This window comes from Rhipicephalus sanguineus, chromosome 10 (genome assembly GCF_013339695.2).
Source record: "Rhipicephalus sanguineus isolate Rsan-2018 chromosome 10, BIME_Rsan_1.4, whole genome shotgun sequence".
In the NCBI taxonomy this organism is placed as follows: Eukaryota; Metazoa; Arthropoda; class Arachnida; order Ixodida; family Ixodidae; genus Rhipicephalus; species Rhipicephalus sanguineus.
The window spans coordinates 84,473,303-84,493,003 of NC_051185.1; the positions used below are offsets into that span (position 1 = coordinate 84,473,303).

General features: G+C 45.2%; 1 protein-coding gene across 6 annotated transcripts; it reads left to right on the forward strand.

The window, feature by feature from the left end:
- Nucleotides 1–229: 229 nt before the first annotated feature.
- Nucleotides 230–18,733, forward strand: LOC119372194 (uncharacterized). Of its 6 annotated transcripts, XR_005179462.2 has the most exons (10): nucleotides 230–682; nucleotides 1,773–1,832; nucleotides 4,454–4,555; nucleotides 4,694–4,757; nucleotides 5,200–5,469; nucleotides 7,967–8,801; nucleotides 13,629–13,730; nucleotides 13,868–13,931; nucleotides 15,749–15,998; nucleotides 18,528–18,733. XR_005179462.2 is itself a non-coding variant. In XM_037642668.2 (5 exons), the coding sequence occupies exons 1-5, from the start codon at nucleotides 272–274 to the stop codon at nucleotides 5,367–5,369; spliced, it is 807 nt and encodes a 268-aa protein (XP_037498596.1). In that variant the 5' UTR covers nucleotides 230–271; the 3' UTR covers nucleotides 5,370–6,095. The 6 variants fall into 6 exon arrangements, 1 of the variants encoding a protein (XP_037498596.1); XR_007417760.1 differs by lacking the exons at nucleotides 5,200–5,469; nucleotides 7,967–8,801; nucleotides 13,629–13,730 and having other exon boundaries at nucleotides 4,694–4,728; nucleotides 13,903–13,931; XR_007417759.1 differs by lacking the exons at nucleotides 5,200–5,469; nucleotides 7,967–8,801; nucleotides 13,629–13,730; nucleotides 13,868–13,931.
- The last annotated feature ends 968 nt before the right edge of the window (nucleotides 18,734–19,701 follow it).

Consider the following 19,701-nt stretch of genomic DNA (forward strand, 5'->3'; position numbering starts at 1 on the left):
GGCAGAGTGCGGCGGCGCTCACGGCACGGCTCTGCGCAACACAAAACACAAGATATGGCGTTTATTAGTTAGTATTTTGGTTGATAGATGACGCGACAATCAGCTCACTCCCGCAGTTTCGGCCAATGGCGTGTCCGGATTTTGATACATGGGGCCTATGGGGAGTTTCGCAACTGGTATGATTGAAGAACTCTGTTCCATTACTACTTCCATCGCTTCCATGCCATGCCATGTCAATGCGCGGGCCGTCCAGAGGGTCTTGAGCGGGTTCATGCCAGGTTCATGCGTCCTTATACTTGCAATTTATAGAGCAATCCATTGGCATCGTGCATTGACGCATTATAGTTTCCTAGACAACAACCTGTTTCAAGTGCAACAGTTGCTGCGTTCTATTCGATCCACAATGACGGGCGTGAAGTGCGCCATCAAGAGCTGCCGACGTTGCGCCAGTTGCGCGTCCGATATCGGTGTTTCATTTCACTCGGCGCCTCTGAACCCCGTCCGGAGAAAACAATGGAACGGTGCTGTTGGTTTCACCCTACCGATAAATGGACGCGTCTGCTCCGACCATTTTCTAGTTTCAGATTATCTGCCGTTCTTATATGCAAAGAGGCCGCGGGTTCGGCGTCGTCTGAAGAGCAGTGCCGTTCCGTCTGTCGGCCTGGACAAGAGCGGAGACACGGTAAAGCACTTGACAGTTTTCATGTTGATACACACACGGACACTCGCTAGCTATCACGAATCGTCGCACGGCATTTGTAAAGCGATGTGGTACAGGTGATCAGCTTACGATCGCGATGCATGATCGAATAGATAACCCCTTGACACGCTATGTACACAATTGTGTACACCACTTGTTTTTCTTAGTTGTATGGACTAGCGGCTAAGAAGGAGCCAGATACATTGAGTTTTGGGTGAATTGAACCTCCTGCGTAATAAATTTGTCGTCATTTAACTTCATTTTGCAGTGTACTCTTGCATACAATTACATGGTTGAAGGCACTACCACGCTCGACGAGTCGTTCGACGTGCCGCTTCCAGCGAGCCACGTCTAAAGTACAATTTTTCTTTGCTCAAAATTGACATAACCAAAAACGAATTCACACTATATTTCTAGCCTGAGATTTAATTCTATTTATGCAAAAACAAGGCATGAATGATGTCAGAATGATTAGATATTTAATTACAGTTTGTATTATGACATTACTTTTGTTGCAGTAAAATGTGTGCCTTGAAATAAGGTTGTATCGGTTTGATGCATTTACAGACAGTTCTTCATAGGTGGCATCTGAAAGGGATAAAGCAAAATCATGGTAGTTAGTTGTCCGTATATTGACCCTATTGTCCGAGGTAGTACGGTACCTACTGGGTTAGAGCGCGATTGGGCCTCTGTAATTGGGCCCGATCCAGATCGAATTTCTTCATCGTGATTGGCTCCTTTATGTAAGCTGCAGAAGGGAGCCAATCACACTTGAGAAATTAGATCCCTGTTGGGCTTAATCGCGATAAGCAGGGCACAGTACGACACCGGTATTATAACGTGGACATTCGAAATGATTTGTTGGTCTCGATTTGAAGTTATGATTACTAGTTGTTCAAGATGCTTATTTGTTTGTTTTTTTCTTGTTCCAGTCGCGCATTGTCAGGCAAGTCGTGCAATAATGGCGATTCAATGTTCCTAATTTTACTGTGACTTTCACTTAACTACAGCCTATTTAACCCGTGCTTCCTTTTGTCTCCGTTTTAAGAGGGTTTGTGTTGCAACCATGCAGCTCCAAGGCAGTCATGAGGCAGCACCATCCATCCCGAGCTGTGAAGTACTGTGCAGGGAGGTATGTACTGTAGCCACCGTGCTGCTATATGCACATTTGCGCATGGAATGTTTAACACTGCATGCCAGTGTATGTAAACTTTTCGACAGAAGTCTGTCTGGCTGGGTGGAAGAATTAAGAAGTTGAAATACCTCCAGCCACAAATTCTTGGAGGAAACCCGACGTTTCGAGACCGGCTTGGTCTCTTCTTCAGGGGTGACTGTGCTGATCAGGGGGGCTTCGTCGCAGCTTGTTTTTGGCTCCGCCTTTCTCTTTCCCTCACATTCCGGAGGCCGTGCACGTAGATCGGAGGCATTGTTCCGAGGGACCGGTTCACATTCGCAGGTGTGTTCTGGATGTGCCACGACTCGAGTAAGAGCCTCCTTCCGGTCCCTCGGAACAATGCCTCCGATCTACGTGCACGGCCTCCGGAATGTGAGGGAAAGAGAAAGGCGGAGCCAAAAACAAGCTGCGACGAAGCCCCCCTGATCAGCACAGTCACCCCTGAAGAAGAGACCAAGCCGGTCTCGAAACGTCAGGTTTCCTCCAAGAATTTGTGGCTGGAGGTATTTCAACTTCTTAATGCCAGTGTATCACTGATAGTGCGCACACCACATTTGTGCAAACCAACCGCCTCAAGCATCATTGTAATGAACGTGTTTAGTGTAAAATGTAGAAGCTCTGTAGCACAGTTGGGTCTGACTTTTCTCAAACAGAAGTATTGTAAGCACTGCTTCAATAATGCATAATTTAAAATAGATTTGCCTGTGTATAATGAAATACAAGCCTGGTCACAGTTTATTCACTTAGAATGAGTCTATACCAAAACACCTGTGCGGAATTCGGTTGTGTATTCGCACATGCATTATTATGCAAGCTCAGTAAGAGGCAGAACCATGAAAGCTTGTCCATACTTCATGGGTAAAAGTGCAAAGCTGTGGAAGCCTCTAGAAGATAAATTGTGAAGCTGCCTGCTGTTTACACTCTCGGTTGCCGTCTGCACGTCTGAGTAATGTTCGTGCAAGATGGTTCTTTTGCTTGAAGCCAGCGGAGTGGCACACCGGGCCTGTGCCCCCTCCCGAAATTTTTTCCTGTCATGGGATACAGAGCACAAAATGGCGCTCGACCACATCTGCCTGCCCAGCCCCCACATCATATTAAGGAGATGCCCCCCCCCCCCTGAAAAAAATTTCTGCCTACACCCCTGCCTTCACTGCTTAAAGGGCCCCTCACCAGGCCACATAGCAACTTTTAGTTAGACGCTGGAAGTTGTTGTGTGCCGAATGAAGAGCAGTATGCCGCAAGAATTTTTCAAATCCGTTCATTACGAGCTGAGAAAAAGAATAATTTGTAACGGCGCGAAACCATGATGCGAGGAGGAGAGTTTCAAACCCTTGCCACTCGCCCCGTGTAGCCTTCGCAAGCCAAATCCCTTGCCTGCCCTCTTCACTTGACACATACGCATGCACACGTCATGCGCATGCATTGTCACGTGTGCATGACGTGCCCGAGCCAGCCCGAGCACGCGAGCGGCGTTGCACGGCCGCTACCTTTTTTTTTTTATGTAGCGGCCATGGGCGTTCTTTCGGCGTTCTCTGTGGTGTACTGCATGTTTCGGCGGGACGGGCATGAAAGCTGAGACATTTGTACGGGCACGAGAGTGGCGGTATCATGAGCCAGCGACGCATTAACGTTTACTTGGACGCGGTAGAATAAACGAGCATAATGAGTGCTCGAACGCGCCAGAACATTACCTTCGTTTCCAGGGCTGGCGTCTGCTCGATGCGCTAACCGCGGGGACACGAACGCATGGGAAAGGGAGGCACATTAGCCCCGCATCTCGCTGCAATTCACGAAAAAAAATGAAAAAGACGCACACACTCCCTTTGTCTGTCTCATTATTTCTCTCAAGTTTTATTAATCTATTCAAGCAACAAATTACGCAAACTGCACATGTCCGAAAGAGAAACAATGAATCGGTTTAGATCGATAAATTGTTCTCTGACAACTCTAATGTCATTATTTTCGACATATAGGTTTATTAATAGAGTAATAGAGGAGAAATTAAAGTCCAAAGTTTCATTTTTAAGTTTCGTGCCGAAATCTCCCCGCGTGATGTCACGGATTTCAAAGTGTATTTATCGTATTTTGGCGCCATTGGCTCAACAAAATTACCCCAAACTTGGTATGTCAAGTTTGTGGCCCCCTCACATGACAATGTACTTCATTTTTACCGATTAGGAACTACGTAGTCCCTAGTAGGCGCCGCCAAAACATGTGACATCATGGCGAATGGTGCGGAAACTTCAAGGCTCCGTCGCCACCAACATTTTGTTTTTGCACGTTTCCTCTCTTACTAAACGTCTTCTTGCAGCAAGCGCGGTGATTTTGGTATCGTGAAAGAGTACTTTACTAATATGAGAAAAATAGTTTTGCTCTTTAGTGTCCCTTTAAGGAATAATTCCGCTGATGCACTTGGCAATGTTCTCCGATGAGTACGCGCCCTTTGGTACAGGCCTGTGTGCATCTTCGTTTGAAGAAATGCCGCAGACTTCTAAACTTGTACCCTGCTATAGGTGTGACATTTTGGTAATAACAGTGTGGTCAATACGTGTAATACGCATATACACTGTGCCTTGCAGGCCCCACACCGTGGTGCGATGGTGCACTACATTAGAACCGCTGAAGTGGTGACGAAAACGGAGGGCGACACATTTCGTACCGCTCCTTGTGATCTGGTGCTGGTGAGTCGAGAAACAACTCAGAAATAGCATGTTTCTGAATATGAGCCTGTCTACGATGTCTTGAGTATTGAAGTCATTGCAGCATGCTTCACAAATTGCCATATGAACACACCTATTGTTTCTGTTTGCTTTTTTTAGAGAGACCCACATGAAGAACACACTTATGCATATAGGTGGCATGCTCCAAGATATGCCTCTGCAAGTGAGTTACAATGCAACACATCTGTGTATCCTTCGGCACATCCACGTGTTTGGGTGGGCTTACTACTGCGAACTAGCTGAGCTTGTCCAGGACAGAATGTTCCAGTTTCTCTTTCTAAAGGCAATCTTGCCAACTGCATGTGTCTAGTTCTCTTTTTCATGGACAGAGGGCGCTATGACACCATAATTGTGTAGTCTCCCAGTACAGCAGAACAGTTTACAAGTAGTGCAGTAAAGCGAACCTCTTACACCTAATGTCTGTATTCTCCTAGGGGAAACGCTGTTCTTAATCTACTGTGAAAAATATTCAGGGAGATGAGGGTTTATATGGTTTTGCATGCTGACTTCTGTAATTCTCTTTTCCTTCTGTTCTTTTTTTATTCCACATGTCCCTGTCTAAGCCAGCCACAGAAAGTATTCCGAATGCATTTTCTTTATTTCAGGTACCCAGGCCGATTTGATTGCCTCAACTGAAAAAAGGGACTTTGGCATCCAAACACAGCTTAAGGGTCGCAGCAAATCCACTCAGTGCCTGCGTGTCCAGTGTCGCTCGGTAGCACTCCAAACCGAAACATTAGCACTCGAAACCGAAACAAGAACCACGAAGAACTGATATGTGCGAAACTTTGGACGACCTTACGGAAGCCAGGCCATGTTGCAGACGTGAATGACTGCAGCTGGTGCCATTCAACATCAGACAACAGCATGAAACTGTAAGTGTGTTAATGATTTGATAGCCACATTTCATCTTCTTGATTCCTTGCCCTAATTTTTTTCGAGATTTGCTACTTGCGCAGTAGTATAACAGGAAATCTACATTGATTTTGAAAGTTGCCTATTACATGTCGTGGTAGCTCATCTGCCAAAGTGTCTCACTGCTTGCCTCGAGTGTGGGTTCAGTTCCCGGCCACTGCGGCCACATACCGAGAGGGGGGTGAAATGTAAGAATATCTGCCGTAGAACTCTTCTAATATGTTGTTCACGGGATCGCAGAAAAAACAAGAATGCAGTAGCTGGGAAACGTACAATGCGAACATGTAATTAAAAGCGGGGTAGTAAGTACTGCTAAATAATAAAACACGCATTGCTCACAGCTTTACCTCAGTGGAAATTATTCATCGGTTTATTGCTAAAGAAGCTTTTGATGGTAGCCTGGTGTTTCTTTCATACCTCTGCCAGAACCAGACACTTTTCGAGTTCCTCGATGACCTTGTCGCAGTCCGCATTGCCAAACTCACTGACCTAACTCCTCAGCATATGCAGCGCAATGACAAACCGTGACGTATCACGCTGGAGCATTGCGGGAATTATGTGTGGAAAGGGGATTCTGAGTGCTCGGTCTGTCTCCTTCGTCCGTGTTTTTTACCAACTAGCCCAATTGTCGACCTTGCTGCGGGATTCTGATATTTAAGGGGTCTGTAGATTCCTTGCTAGAACCGGATGCCAGGTGCATAATACATGGAAAAACATAATGTTTAATGTGTCGAAAGGGGTTTAACTGTACTTCATTTAGGTGCGTGTTGAACCGTAGCTGGTCAGAATTGGTCTATTAATACTCCACCATGGCATGCCTCGAAATCATATTGAGGTTTTGGCACGTAAAACCCCGGAATACCACTTGTCCTGAGGTATTTGCTACTCATGACCTTGTTTTAGATGCACTTTTTGATTCCCAATGCTAAAGCCCTCGTTAAGTTGTTAGTTACATAACAAAGTTGTCTAGTGCAGCATTTCAAGCAGACTTGCAGTTTGTGTGGTGAGAGGTACAGGTAGTACTTCAATGCAGATGCGTGGGACAATGCTAGCTCTTACCTTGAGAAAATTTTTGGCAAAGCCAGCCTTATGTTATGGAAATGATTAGAGTCATACTCTTCAGGGCCATTTTATTCGACGATGCTAGTACAAGCAAAGCAGCACTGCCTCCTGGAATTGTCAAATGTCCACATTTCCTCAAACATGGCACGTGATGTTTGCCAGAAAAGCTGTCTCATGTCAGCAATAAGGAGGTAGCAGACCGTATCCCCAGGTATGACAGGGGGACAGTACTGGTCACCGTACAGGCAGGTTTTACACCCCATGGCAGCTCAGTGGCAGTGGCATTGTGCTGATAAGCATAAGAGTGTGTGCTGGATTCTCGCCCCCCCCCCCCCCCCCCCCCAGAAGCTGCATCTTGAATCTGGTCTGAATGCTAAAAGATACGCCTACTTTGATTCACGTGTATGTTCAAGAACTGCAGGTGGCCAGAATTAATTCTGGGTCCCTCTTCGTGGTATGCCTCCTAACATCTTGCTTTTTTCATGTAAAACTCTGGGATTGCAATATCTTTTTGTGCAGGTTATTAGTACAGCAGAACAGGCTTTCCTTGATGAAGTATCATAAAGCCGTGACCTTTGACTCCTTGGAGATGAAAGGCGTCAATTACCTGGGCATTCAGCCTAGTGCTAGATGTGCGTCTTTATGGATGCTGAGATGACAGATAATTAACTTTCTGTAGATGCATGTAGGTGAAGTAAGAGATGCTAGCGTAAGAGTTTCATGACATTTCATGATTTGTGAAGTGCTGGGGCGAAATGATGCAACTATCTCGCTCTCCAAACATTAGCTTGTTTTAAGTGAGCGTCGCTGTTTAACCAGCGAACGTCAGTGCAGCACGGCAGCTAGCGCCGCTCAGCGAATCGCGAGACAGCTAGCGAATGTTCAAAAAACAAAATGTCTGCACGATCGTCACGTCTGTCGTGTAAATGCTACTGGGTGCTTTGTTTGGGGCCCATTAGTCAACAGATGTGAAAACAGTACCATAAATGGAACAAGAGGCTTGTCAAAGGGACTTGCTTATCTATGTCATAGTGGCGTCAAGGTTGTCTTTCAAGCTGCTTGAGAGGAATTGAGCATTGAAAAAATACCTGCGAGGCCATGAGCATGATATCTGCCATGAGCTAGACAGCTGGTATCTTATAGTTTTGGGTGGGAAATTTGTATTCCTACACATTTATAATCTTGCAAAATGTCTTTGGCAGAGTATCATTAGAACTCAAACTGTTGTAATAACCAGCTTTGTAACATTAAGCAGGCTGTGTTTAATGACTAGTCGTAAAAACCATATCATGAAGTCATCACCACTGCACTAAAGTTTCAACTCGGAACTGACTGCCTTTTCACTCTCATATACAACACGTATTTTTTTGTATACTTGTCATTTTTCCTGACCAGGTTCTGCTGCAACGTGCCTTCACGTTTCAACACTTCTTCATCACGGGAAGTTCTGGTCTGATGTAGCAGAGTGTGCATCCGGCGTTGGTGTCATCTGAATCGGCGCCCTGAAATTCGAAGACGAATATATCAAACTACGTGCGATTTCTTGTATTTTGAAGACGTGGGTATGACATAAATTGCGATACCCTCCAACCTTCCAACATAAGCAACTGTTCTCAAGTTGATAATAAAAAAAAGTTCATTAAGTTTTTGTTATCAGTGTTTTCAAACCGACTTAAGCATTGGCAAAGGATTTCCGCCTCAATGCATGATGTGTGAAGGCGGCAGGCTCGTTACTGTCGTAGAATTTTTTGTAACAAATAAGCATTGTCTAAAAAAAAAACTGTATTGCACGGCTTTCTGTGTACTGCCGGTGATCTTTAAAATTGCACTGACACTGCTACTGAATGCGATTTCTTTCTTTTCCCACTCTCGAACTCTTTGTTTCTCCATCTTTCTGTTGCAAGTCTTGCGGCCTGCGAAGAAACACGGCCTATCTTATCTACAGAGAGTGCCGTAGTACTGCTGCTGGCGGGACGGTTACCCCATGCAGCGATAAGACCTACGCGGGACAGGTTTGGCATTCTGGAGAAGAGTCCACGCACGGCACTGATCCAACAACACAACTGCGCGACTTGCCTGTGGAGAACGCTGAACTGGAGCATGCTGGCGACCCATATGACCTTTGAGACACGCTTGTTGTGAATGTGGCACCTCTGGCTGCAAAACGTTGACCACCAGCGAAGAGATCAGCACGGAAGAACAGGGCCATGCCGGCCTACACCCATGGCTGGTAAATGGTTTACTGTGCGACCACCATCACATCTCATCTGATGTGCGAAAAATGACACGATGGAAAACAATGACTTGAGCTTGAACTCCTGTGCTCACACAACATCATAAACGACTTTTATGGTGGTGGTTCCAGCATGTAGAAACGCGAACACACAGAAAAATAAATGCCCAAGACAACACCGAACTTGCGGCTTAAGTTTAACACGGGAACCAGCATAGTCTTGGGCATTTAATATTTTTCTTTGTAGTCGCGTCTTTACGTATTGGAAACTTCACTGTAACCGTGCAGCAACTTGGTCAGCAAACAACCGTAATCGTTAACAGCGCTTGAACGCACAGGCTGTTTGTCTGATGGTCTTCATAGCTGTAATGCGAGGTGGTTCGATCACTCATGACTCGATCTGAGTATGAGTGAGTCTGAGTGAGTCGACTCATGAGTCCGTTAGCGTATAATCGGCTTTTTCGACCATGGTGTCAATGCTCTTTTAATGCCAATAATTCGCATAATCGATCCTTTATTTAGTGTCATTTGATCTTGTACTTTCAGATACGAGCTATCAGTGGTTGCAATCTAGTAAGAACATGATTTATTGAAAGAGATGAATCACACGGGATATTTTAATCAAGAACTTCCTTTGAAAGAGTTTGCGGGGAGAGAGGAATTAAGACACCCCCCACCCCCCCCTCTCTTTAACTCACACCTCTGATCAATACATATTCAGCCGAGGTATGAACGCTAGTGCGTTGATGTATGTGTGAGTAGACGTGAGTATAAACGTGAGCTGAGATAAGGCTAATAGTAATGCTGAAGTTGAGTAGACAGGACCATAGGTCAGCAGAAAATGTGGAGCTCACTTGGACACACTCGAGGAATACATTTTGCGCTTAGGGCTCACTCGGACTCAGACTCACAAACATTTTCCAAACCAGACTCACTCGGACTCAAACTCGCCAAAATATTGCTCATCCGGACTCACGCTGACTCACAGCTCGATCTGAGTGAGTGAGTCTGAGTAAGTCGACTCATGAGTGAGTTTGCCGACCTATGCCACCTACTGATATCAAAGCATGACAGTAAACAAAAAAGAAAAGTTTCCTGTGTCTACGAGTTAGTCCGATGAACCGCATACTGTGCAGCGAGTGCACACTATAAAAATAGGACTATACTGTCACGTGTATTGGAAGATAACTTTCTTTTTGAGTCCAAGAGGCAAAACAAGGATGGTTCCTGAGGCAGGTAAGACTGTTGCTAAAGTAAGTTTCAAATCAATGTTTCGCAGAAGTTCCATAACGATTTCTTGGCGGAGGGTGCGAACGTACTGGTAGCGATGTCCAAGAAAAACGTTGCGACTTAGGGGAAGGTGAAAACGTGAGCTTCGTGTACCTGGGTCCTTTCCTGTCCTCAGGAGTCAACAGGGAGCACACACAGACGAAGAATTTTGCAGCAGTGCTTTGCTGTGCCGTTTTGCATCGACAGATAATTATCATCATCATAAACTGGCGCGCATTATCCTCGCCCTCTTCATTTTCTGGTTCGCTCCTAAAGAACATGCGCCAATATGTCCATCGGGGGATGCAATAATTCTAATGTGTGAGAGAACGAGTTCAGAGAGAGAAATTCTTGGCGAAAAAATTTCTTGATGCGGTGGGATTCGAGCTGCGTACCCACGATCTGATGACGAGCATCGTAACCACTCAGCTATCCAGGCACGCTAGCCGCACATAGCATAGCCTTGTATGGTATAGTACAGCAAGGTGATGGGAAAGAGGAGGGGGTGAGGAGGAGGGAAGAGAGAAGAGCATACGGCCGGTCTGGAGGCGCGCCTCCAGACCGGCTGTGCTATAACATAAAAAAAGAGAAAGAAAGGGAACAAAAACAGAGAAATGTATAGACGGAAAGAGGAAGCGAGAAATAAAGGGAAGAGTAACAGATGGAGAAAGAATCAAAGGAGAGAGAAAACAGGGGCGTAGCCCAAAATTTTTTTCGGGGGAGGGGTGGTTCAACCATACTTTATGTACGCTCGTGCGTGCGGGGGGGGGGGGGGGGGGCTAGCCCCCCGCACGCACGCCCCCCCCCCCGCTTACCCCCCCCCCCTTGGCTACGCCCCTGGACAGATAGAGGAAGAGGGAAATAGAGAGAAATAAAGGGAAGAAAGATAGAAGGAGTGAGAAAGAAATGTGTACATAGAGAAAGAAATAAACTGACAAAAAAGACGGAGAAAAAGAAAGAAAGAGAAACAACGTAGAAGGCCGCCCAGATCAGCACTTTCTTCATACTCGGTATTACTAGTGCGAAGCTTAGTTAATTTCCTGAAAAACATTTCGTTCAAAACGCGCGGTCATTGTCGCGGGAGAGTTTTCGTGCGTGAAGGCCAGCCGGCCGCGCTGGCGACTGCTGCGGCGAGTCGCGGATGCAACGGAAACCACGCTAAAGGCGCGCACTGGAAAAACAGGCTTCACAGCCTCACAGCTGTCTGTCTGATCACAACCATGTGGCCGATGTGGACATGTCGCACAGCACGTTTCCGTGCCGACCCGTAGAATGTGTCGTCGCAGAACATTTACAACCAGGAGTGTGATCAGGTGTTGGTGGGCATGAAAGGGCCGTAAATTACTGCGATAAAATCGAGCAGGCTTTTCGATAGCTGTGACGCGAAAGGCCGAAACAGTCTTGGCGCATCTTTTCGTGTGTGGATTGTAGGCGCGCGAATTCACGAGCTTACAAACCTGCGGCGTTTCGAATGCCATCGACGTATTGTTTCGTGAACGGGTGTCCGCATGCCTTGAAGAACACTGCTGGAATATCCTACCACTTGGTGCCTAGCCGAGCCAACAGGAAAAAGCAATGGGAAGAGGCCGTCGGTCACTCGCTGACGCACTGTGCTCGCGTCTGTTCTGCGCATTTTCGTGCCTTGGACTACATGCCGTCCACGGGTGATCGTAAGAGAAGGCGACTCAAGATCTCAGCTGTGCCGTCTATCTTCAAGCTTAGCAGGAAACGCAAGCGGCGAAGACGCCGCGAAGCTGTCTCTCCTTAAGTCTCCTCTATTTTTTCGAGAGTTGGGAGACAGTAAAGGGTCTTTAGTGTCTCCCGACATCGAGCGCACGGTGGGAAGTTTTGCGTTATTTGAATTTGATTGGCGTGTTTAGACAGATTGACATGTTTGCGTCTTGGTTGACCATATCATTTGGTACGTGTGCAAGCCGGTGCAGCAGTTGTATTCTGCAGTGATTGCCTCAAAAGCGGCCAGTGAGAGGATTGTAGCAGCAGAACCGCATATTAGGAGTGCCGAGCATCCACTTCGAGACACAGCAGCAAAAGCCGACTGTGATGTGAAGTTGCAGCTCATGCTTGTCGCGGTTTAGCTGTGTCTTGGTCGCTGTAAGATGCAACACGTCGTGTATGCGAATAATTCAGTGCGCGGAGTAAAGTTATAGGTAGTGAAAGCTTGTGGTCGAATTAGATTGGTGTCTATTGCGAGGTCCTGTGTGACCTCGGCACAAACGCCGCAAGCTAAACAACTTCATGATAGTCTTTACACAACTGATACGTACACGAACACATCAAAGAGACAAGCGCGTGTTGCTTTTCCGTGGATGTGGTTTATTCACATACTCGTGTCAACCACTACTAGTAGTGTTACTGTAGTAGTGTCCTTGTCAGTGTAAACTGTTGTCTATGACAACCGTGGATGTTCACCATTACGTGTTTGTGGACAGCATTGCCACGGCTGAAGTGGCGTCAAATACAGAGTTCAGCATAACTAGCAGTACTGTTGAAACTTCCAAGCTGGTGAATGGCAGAAGTATCACAAGAGTAAGCATTAAGGTGCACCTTGATCGCATATGACGCTCGAGTAGTGCCATAGTCACTATAATACGTTGACACATACTGAAAGCCTCGTTAGCAATACGTAGGATGCCCAAGTGATTTGTTCATTTGACGTGCAGCTTTAAATAACATATTCACTCTGTTTTGGTTAATGTCGCATGTATCAACTGTGCTGCCTGGAATGTGCAGCTCTTTTGTGCAGTGTATGTACGCTTATTGCACTGAAATAGAGGCAAACGGTGCTACTCTAATCCTCACATCAGTGGTAGTGAAACTCTATGTTGCATCTGACAGCCGTGGCCTCGCCGCACTGGAAGTGAGAACACGTGCTCCAAATGTGGGCCACCCCGTGATCACGTGATGAGTCTCAAATAGTGCTTGCTTCATTCAAAAAGCCACCCCGCCACCATATCTCGATGGATAAGAGAATTAGCTGGAAGTGTAGCCTTCAGAAGTGTCCAGCCAGCAAATGGGAGTCTGGGTGTCATGCAATAGTGCAATAAGTTTTTTAGCACTTGCAGTGATGCGAGCTGTCCAAGGGTCACGCCGTGAGCATGGTTCACTAAAAAAGCTTGGGCAAAAGTATGTAGGTGCAGTAGCTAGGCGACCGACCAGTGAGTCACTGCATATGCAAATCTAATACTCGAAAAGACACCACACAGGCAAATGTGGTAATCAGCCTTTGTAGCTCAGCGAATCTACAGCCAGGTGCAACTTCAGAAGTCCAGATATGTGTCAAATCATCATTTACCTTCGGTCATCCGCCAAGGTGACTGAAGTGTGGCAGCCAATCATCTTCACAACTTGTCAAATAGTTCTGCTGATACACTAGACAATTTTTTCGGAAAGCAGGGTCACCAGCCGTTCGGCTCATGACGCCTATTGGTACAGGCTCGTATGCACCTGCTTTTGAGAAGAAATTGCCGCAAACTTCTAAAGCTGCACCCAACTATAGGTGTGACATTTTGGTAACAACACTGCGGATAATTGCAGGCTCCATACCGTGGTGCAATGGTGCACTACATTACACCCGCTGAAGTGGGGACAGAAATGGAGGGTGACACATTCCATGCCGCTCCTCTTGATCCAGTGCTGGTGAGTTGAGAAACAGTTCAGATATAGCATATTTCTGAATCTGAGCCATTCGGCGATGTCTTGAATATTGAAGTCATTGCAGTATACTTTACAAACTGCCGTATGAACACACCTATGTTTCTGTTTGCTTCTTTTAGGGAGAGCCACATGAAGAACATTCTTATGCATATAGATGGCGTGCTCCAAGATATGCCTCTGCAAGTGAGTTACAATGCAACACATCTGTGCATCCCTCGGCACATCCACGCGTTTTGTGGGCCTACTACTAAGGAAAATAATGTTTTCAAACCATTGCTTGTATTTATCTCGTGCGCCAAATTTGAACAGCATGGAAAAAAATATGGGCATCTTGCACTAAGTGGTACAAGGCTGAATCACAGCGGAGCTGGTGGTTTTCTAGGCAGTCCAGGCTTTTGCGAACTCGAACGCGCTCTTCATGAAAGCAGGTGGGAATTTAGGTCACGGCTAGGTTCTTCTCTGACATTCTCTGAGTTATCAATTATTTATCGATCAGTATTTATTGATTGAAAGAGCTTAATCACGCTAGACTATGATTATTTTAGTATGTGTAGGCTTATCTTAGGGCTTATCAAGGCTTCAATCGATACCGACCGATTATCGATCAGTATTGATTGACTCGATTAGTATCATTTGGTCACTGTTTGCCAACGATTGAGTCTGTCATTCGATCACAAACCAGTGTTAGGCCCCATTGTATATAATGAGGCTTAATTAGCTTAATTGGGCCACAGGTATTTCAAGTATGTTGGTTGGGCTTGGCTCAATCACACACAACTAAATTAGTGTCTATTAGTCGTAGTCGTTATTATGACTAAGCTTAGACTCGACTTGGATACTAGTAATTGGTGTCACCTTGAACTTGGCTTCACTAACCTAATTGAGGATTTGACTTGGATTAATTGGACTTATTAGGTTATGGCTTAATTACTCTTAATTATAGTGTGGCTTAGATTGACTACTATGCTTAATTAGTTTTGGTTATACTTACTCTGGCTCAACTAGGCTCATCTAAGCTTAACTTGGCATAACATGGCAAAGGCAGGCTGGGCCAGGCTTAATTAGGATTGTCTTAATTAAACTTCATTAAGCTCGGCTTACTTCGCAGATATTAAGCTTATACAGGCTTAATAAGGTTTGGGCATACCTACCTAGGCTAAACTAGACTCATCTAAGTTTTAGCTAAGCTCAATGTGGCAAAGGCAAGCTGGGCCGAGTTTCTGTTCATGCCAGGCGGCATAACGAAAAGCTCAAAGGAGTACTGACATGATTTTGAGACATCGTGAAAGGGACATGTTTCGTTTCCTTCGTATGCAGTGTCAACGCTGTCCACACACCGGAGTCGGAGAACATGTATAAAATATTTTAATTTGACTGAAGTTTTCGTCGCTGAGCATCTGCAAGCCAGCCCCACTGCAATGGACATTTTCCCGACAAGTCAAAACAGTTCTCCCGAGTTTGCGAGTTCTGCGTCCTGCATGCAGCCTAAATCGTAGCAGTCACTGTCAGGGTCACTGGACAACAATTCACTCATCGTTGTTTATGTGCACCACGAGCAGATGACGGATTTGCCACTAGTATATCGCGAGTTTTTGTATCCCCGTGACATCAGACCGCTATGAAACGTCACTGAGAAGCCGCCCCCTCGATATCGAAACCGAAAGTGTCTTTTTAAGGTAGCGGTAATTAAAATATATACGATGCATTCCCAGGCACCACAATACTCGTTTTAGGTTTCTCGACACCATTATTTTCATTTAGAGCAACAATCTGAAAGTTTTCAAAATTCGTGTCAGTACTCCTTTAAAGAGCTCTGCTGTTAAAAAATTTTTAGTATTAAGTTATTCTATTCAAAAGTAATTAGGGAGGTAAAGGGTTAATATGTTCTTGCGTGCTGACTTCTGTAATTTCTTTTTATTTATGTTAATTTTTATTCCACACATCATTGTGTGAAGCAGCCACAGAAAGCATTATGAATGTTTTTTTTTTAATTATTTCAGGTACCCAGACCAATTTGCTTGCCTCACCCGAAAAAAAGGACTTTGGCATTCAAACACGGCTTGTTATGTGTCAGAGCAAATCCACTCAGTGCCAGTGCATCTAGTGTTGCTCGTTAGCACTTCCACACCAAAATGAGAACGGAGGAGCACTACATGAGAGATTGTGGATGACCCCGGGGAAGCTAGGCCATATTTCAGATGTGAATGACTACAGCTAGTGCCAATCAGCATCACAGAGCAGCATGAAGCTGTAAGTGTTTTAATGATTTGACAGCAGCATTCCATCTGCTGAATTCCTTTTTTTATTAGACTTGTGACTTACACTGTAGTTTGTGAAGAAATACACTGTTCTTGAAAGTTGCCTGCTGTCATAGCTCAGCAGCCGTGGTGCTTCGCTACTCGGCTCGAGGGTTTGGGTTCAGTTCCCGCCCACTGCTGCTCCTCGATGACGGTGAAATGCAAGAACATCTATCTACAGTAGAACTCATCTAATACAGTTTTCACTGGACCGCGGGAAAGAAAATGCAGTAGCCAGGCAACGTACAACGATAGCGCGGTTAAAATCAGGAGGATGACTGCTGGTAAATAATAAAGCATATGCACTGCACACATCTCTATCCCCAGTAGAATTTATTCATCAGTTTATCGCTTACAGAAGTTTTAGATGGAAGTGTGGTGTTTCTTTTACACTTCTGCCAGAACCAGACCCTTTTTGAGCACTTGAATGTCCTTGTGCCAATCTGCATCGCCAAACTCTTTGGTGTACCTCTGCAGCATATTCAGCAGAGTGACAGTTCGTGATGTTTAGGGCAGGAACATAGCGTGAAGAACCGATTCTTATGCTGGCCTGGAAAATGCGCTGATTGGAAGGACACAAGAGCACACACGCAGAAATGGGTTACAGGACGAAGCCTTAGGTGTCTATTTTTTTGCTGGGACCAGTTTTTAGGAGCCTTTTGAACTGGGAAATGTAACAATGAGGAATGTATAAAAGAGTTGAATGTTGAGCGAGTCCTAGGACGTTGCACCTGTGTTCATCTTTCTTTGTTATCCCATTTCGTTGTGCTGTTTACGATGAAAAAATGTACAAGCAGGGTTCAGCTGAGATTTAGGTGCATGCTGAAAAAACCCAGGTGGCCGAATATAATTTGTAGTGCCCCTCTACTGCATGCCTCATAATCATATTGTGGTTTTGACAAGTAAAACGCCACAATAGCACTTGTCCTACAGTACTTGTTATTTGTGTCCTCATTCTAGTCACACTGTTTTATCCTCAGTTCTAAATATGAAACATGCTAGCCCTCATTGAGTTGTTACTAACATAACAAATTTGTCTCCTGTAGCTTTTGTGTGAGAGATGCAAGGCTTCAATGCACACACGAGACAATGCTAGCTGTAACCTTGAGAAGCTTGTGTGGTACATCCAGCCTTCTGCCCAATGAGTGGCATGCAAATCAGTAGTGTAGTGCTTTTTGGGACTACACTCAAACATCGTTATAACGAACACGCATATAACGAATTATCGTTTATAACGAAGTAAATGAAGAATAGTCTTGTCATAACTAGTGTTAAAATAAACCTTTATAACGAATTTTCGGATATAACGAAGTTATTTTCGTGGCAGATGCGACTGTTATAATGAGGTTTGAGTGTATCTTATTCAGCGGTGCAAAGTATAACTGCACCTCCTGGAACAGTCAGTTGTCTCAAAGACGCCACGTGGTGTTTATCATAAAGGGTGTTTTATGCCAGCCATTAAAAAGGCGACAAACTTTGTGTTCCCTGGTATGACAGGGATAATACTGAGCATTGTATAGGCAGATATAACCCCATGGCAGCTCAACAGCCGTGGCATTGTGCTGATCAGCGGGGGTTTGTGCGCTCGATTCCCAGCCCCAGCAGTTGCATTTTGAGACGAGTTAAAATGCTAAAACACGCCTACTTAGATTTACATATACGTTCAGGCATTACAGTTTCTCAGACTTAGTACAGAGACCCCCTTCATGGCGTGCCTGCTGGTAGTCATACCTCGCTTTTGTCACGTTAAAGCCGAGGATTGAAATAGCTCTTTGTAGAAGCTTAGGCAGCCATTGAACAGGCCGCCTTTAATGAAGCATCAAAAAGGCGCGCTGATCGTCTGAGAGGTGAAAGGCGCGACTCACCTGTTCTTTGAGTCTAGTACTAGATGTGTGTCCTTATGAATGCTGAAATGGCAGATAACTCACTTTCTGCAGATGTACATCGAGAAAGTATGAGATGCTAACGTAAGAGTTCTGTGTCATTGGAGTTCTGTGCTTTGTGAACTGCTGTTGTGTAAATGCTAAAGGGTGCTTTGGTTGGGGCTTCAGATGTTAAAATAAGTCCCGAAATTAAGTACGCAGGCTTTGCAAAGCGATTCGCTTATCTATGTCTTATCGGCCTCAAGGTTGGCTTTCAAGCAATTTACAGGCATCACTCATTGAAAAAAAATATCTACAAGACCATGAGCATGATATGTGAGCCATGAGCTGGACAGCTGGCATGTTATAAATTTTTGTGGGAAATCCTCATTCTTATGCATTTATAACCTTACAAAATGTCTTTGGCATAATGTCATTAGAATGCAGGTGTTGTGTTTACTGGCTTTGTAACATCATACAGGCTGTGTTTAACGAGTAGACGTAAAAATGAACACATAGCACAATCACCACTCCACTAAAATAGCTTGAACTTGAAACTGACTGCCTTGCACTTTCATGTACAGTGCATTTTTTGTATACTTGCCATTTTTCCTGACCAGGTTCTGCTGCAACAGGCCTTCATTCAAGTTTCATCACTTCTTCGTCACAGGAAATTCTGGTCTGACTAAGTGATCACCTTTTCTTCACATCCGGCGAGCCCAGCTTCGATGTCACTTGAATCAACGCCTTGAAATTGAATGATAAATATGTAAAATTACGTGCACTCTTTTATATAGAAGAAATAAATTTGGCATAAATTGTGACACCCTTCAACTTTGTGATACCTTTAAAATCGGTCATGAGAAATAGCAAGCAATTCCAGCCAATGCATTCCAAAGTCCAAATGTTAAGGGAAAGTATCTGTATTTGTACTAGTATACACTAGATTGCAATAGCAAAAGATCAAAGGTTGTGCGAGCTATGAGTGCAGGAAGGTTGAATACAGTATTTATCTAGCAGGTACAGCGTATGAGTTAAAACATGCAATAACATTGAGCTTTCGTTGTGGCGACGTGTTGCCTGAGGGATTAAGTTGAGATTAGAGAGGTTACGAAGAAGTAAAAACGTGAACGCCCGAAGAGGGGGGGGGGGGGCGAACCCCCCCCCCTCTTCGGGCGTTCATGGGAGTCCCCGGGATTTCTGACATTTTTTATGCAGTAGCAATAAGCTACACACCTGGATTAGCGCACTTAGGTCCCACATATTTGTGTGAAGGGGCCTTCAGGCCCCTTCTAGCAATGCAAATCAAATCTAGCAATGCTCAGCATTGCTAGATTTGCAATCTAGCAATCTAGCAAAACAAATCTAGCAATGCTCAGAACCGGTTTAAATAGACGGACCAGGTCTAAAATAATATAATTAACGTGAAGAACCAAGAAGTAATCGCAATAGTTAACTTATAATCGCTAAAAACGCTTCGGTAACGTGACTGGCACCCGCGCCGCTCGGGAAAGGGCGCCACCGCCTCGCCAAGCGCGCGATTGCTTCTCCCACTGGCGCCTTCGTCGCTACATCGGAAGGGGGAAACAACCTGACGGAACTCGCTGCAGACGACACGTATCTCAACTGCCGTAACAAGCAGGAAGTCGATAAAGCGTAGCAAAAGTAGCGCGCATGTCGCACACCGAGTTTGCGAATTTCCTAACAAGACTACTCGGGCCGGGGACACCCTACATGCTTACCTCAGACATTGACGTCATTGACGGTTTGGTAAACGGAGCACTGGGAACACTA

Bases quoted from the DNA above. Each gene is read 5' to 3' on its own strand.
- LOC119372194 (XM_037642668.2), top strand. From the start codon at position 272: ATGCCAGGTTCATGCGTCCTTATACTTGCAATTTATAGAGCAATCCAT. The intron at 683-1,772 runs GTAAAGCACTTG...GCAACCATGCAG, and splicing joins TGGACAAGAGCGGAGACACG to CTCCAAGGCAGTCATGAGGC. The intron at 4,556-4,693 runs GTGAGTCGAGAA...TGCTTTTTTTAG, and splicing joins CTCCTTGTGATCTGGTGCTG to AGAGACCCACATGAAGAACA.